General features: G+C 48.4%; 1 protein-coding gene across 1 annotated transcript in view; it reads right to left on the bottom strand.

Moving 5' to 3' along the window:
• DNAJB12 (DnaJ (Hsp40) homolog, subfamily B, member 12) overlaps positions 1-2,794 on the bottom strand; it is a 24,737-nt gene that overhangs the window by 6,485 nt on the left and 15,458 nt on the right. The window contains exon 2 of the mRNA XM_006889036.1: positions 6-36. Within this exon, the coding sequence (XP_006889098.1) occupies positions 6-36 (31 nt within the window). The remainder of the gene's footprint in view (positions 1-5; positions 37-2,794) is intronic.

The raw sequence follows: 2,794 nt of genomic DNA, 5'->3' as shown, positions 1-2,794 counted from the left end.
CAGGCTGTGATTTCTGGTTGAGGGACTCGATCAGTGCTGTGCAAGGCAAGGAAACTATCAGGGCTCCACTCCCATCAGGCCTGGCCTCAGCATCCCGCCTGCTCCTCTGTGTGGCAAAGCAGAGGCTCCTGGTTTGACCAGGGCTGATGGACATTCCCAACTTCCTCGCAAAAGGCCACCACCAACCTCTCAGGTTTTTAAATCTTGACACAGTTGGTGGTGGTGGAGAGGATCAGGAAATTATTCTGCCCCAAAGGATGAAGGACAGAGCGTCTTCCCAGGAAACATGTCTGTGTCCTCATTACTTGTTATTTTTACATATTAAAAGAGCTGGTCGTTAAAAAAAAAGTTATAAAATCATAAAGAAAAAAAAAGAGCTGGCTGTGAAAATGGCATACCAGGCACGAGTCATCACCCCCAGGTAAGTCATTCAAATCCTTGCTGACTTGACGAGGAAGGGCCCAAACCTTTGGCAAAGGTCCCCTGCATCCACTTATTCCAGACACAAAGCCGGTTCTCAGAAACCTCAGTTATGCCCAGGGCAGTGCCTGGGTGGTAAAGTCCCAAAGCCCTTGGCAGGCTCCTGGGAGGGCAGGCATCTGGGTCACCACAGAGACCTGGCTTCTCCACCAAGGATGCTCAGTGTGCCCGCTTGTCCCTGGCTGGTATCAGAGATGATCCTCCTGTGACACAACTGAGTCTCACAGAAGGGGCTTGGGACAGGTTGCTGGGAGCAGACACGGGGTTCAGGGGGACAATCATGTTCAGAGACACTGATGCCCTAGTACGACTCACAGGGACCCTATGGACAACAGATCCGAACCCTGTCCTATATCATCTCTGATACACTTGAACCCACTGCTGCAGTCACTTTGTTAATCCATCTGGTAGAGGATCTTCTTCCCCTTCATTAATCCTCAATCTTTCCAAGCATGATATCCCTCCCTAAGGAACAGCCTCTCCTAGCAACACGCCTAAAGTATAAGAGATGAAGCTTTGCCATCCTTGCCTCCCAGGGGCACTGAGTGCACCTTCTCCAAGACATCCTTGTTTGTTCTTTTGGCAGTGCAGAAGAATTCTTCTCCACCACAACTCAAAGGCCTTAGTCACAGCAAATTCACTGGATGTGACATTCAAGCACAGGAGCTGGGAGCTGAGCTTGCTCAGCAGGAGGGAGGAGGAAGGCCTGCTGAGAGCAGCAGTAATAATAGTAGCTTTTCTCTGCTGGGCGCTCTCTATGTGTCAGCCAGGCACTGTCACAGAGCTTTACAAGTTTTAACTCATTTAATCATCACAACAGTCTGTGAGACATGGATTCTTACCACTATCCCCATGGGAAGGAGGAAGGAGCTGTGGCAAAGGCAGAGTCACCCACTCGAGGCTGATCTGCTGGGTAAACGGCCAAGCCGGGATGTGAACCCGGGAAGTTCAGTTCCAGATCACAGCATCTTTACACGTCTTGACCCTGGACCGCATGAGTGTGAGCTCCTCCCAGCTCAGCCATCCCAAGTACAGAAGAAAAGCTCTGAAAGACCCGGGTTTTAATCTCAGCTCGGCCACATGACTAGCATTATGGTCCTCGAGGGTCTATGAAATCATACTGAACTGGCTTCCTGGCGATGGTGCTGTGAGGAAGAAGTGGGACAACTCACACAAGCACCTAGCACAGGGCATGACACAGAATATGTGCAAAATGAGAAGTTGCCAATGTTGCAATGTGGTCTGTGAACCAGGGTCCACTGGCAGGAGGTACCTAGGGAGGTGAGGAAACAGATGCGGGGAGGAGCTGGTAGCTCACCTCTGCTGCCATCATGAGATTTCAGGCTGTCCTAGATGCCAGGTCCATCCTGGGCACTGGGATGGAAAAGCCACCAGACAAAGCGATGCTGGTAGTGGGGTTTACCATGCAAAATTACTTTCTTAGCCACTGAATCGGGCGTGTTATCCTATCCACAAGGAGACTGACTAGTCTCGTCAATCCACAAGGGGATTGGGTAGCCTTGCCATTAAACTGAGTGGATCCAGCAGTAGAGGGAGTTTCACCAATAGCAAAAGAGAAGTATGCAGTGGATGTCTTTCAGGACGAGACTTCATGAGGCAGGTGGACTTACTGTAGCAGTAGCTATGGCTGAAGCAGAGAGCCAGACAGCCAACATGAGACGGGGCTGACTTTGGAACTGTTACGCTGCTACAGACAGAACCAGAGCTAAGGGCCTTTGTAGAAGTTTTTTAGAAAACTGGGGGTTGGGGTGGTGGTGGTGGTAAGAGCAGAGAGCCAATAATGACAGAACTGAGAACTTTGTAACAGTTGGTCTAAGCTATGTGGCTCAAGGCTGAGGTGCTTACAAGCACATTTTAGAAGTTTTCCTGACTATTCTCCTACAAACCTATACATTTTAATCTTTTAACTTCCCCAATATAGATTTGTTATCTATGGGCAGTTGTATCAGATTTTGGATCTAGTAAAGCTGGAAGATTGGTGTTGAGATGAGTAGAAAGAGGTAAGGGAGCATGGGGGACATGTCTGACCTCATAGGACTTGTTTTTGTGTTGTTGATACTGTGGATGGGGACAATTCCTCTTTGTAAAACTGGTAAAGGTCAGATATTGCTATCCTCAAGTGGTCTTTGCTCTTTTTAAAGTTGGTGTCAGAAAAGGGATTTCTTGCTCCAGACTCATGGAAATTTGGGATTTTTAAAACCAAAATGGATGTCAGAAGAGACTCTGAAGATTGCACTGGAGCGTAGAGAAGCCAAAGCACAAGGAAGAATTCAAGATACTAAAGAGCTGAACA

This window comes from Elephantulus edwardii, unplaced genomic scaffold (assembly GCF_000299155.1).
Source record: "Elephantulus edwardii isolate Elephantulus edwardi_28Jun2011 unplaced genomic scaffold, EleEdw1.0 scaffold00074, whole genome shotgun sequence".
NCBI lineage: Eukaryota > Metazoa > Chordata > Mammalia > Macroscelidea > Macroscelididae > Elephantulus > Elephantulus edwardii.
Note: the sequence above shows the minus strand (reverse complement) of the source record. Positions and strands in the feature narration are given on the sequence as shown.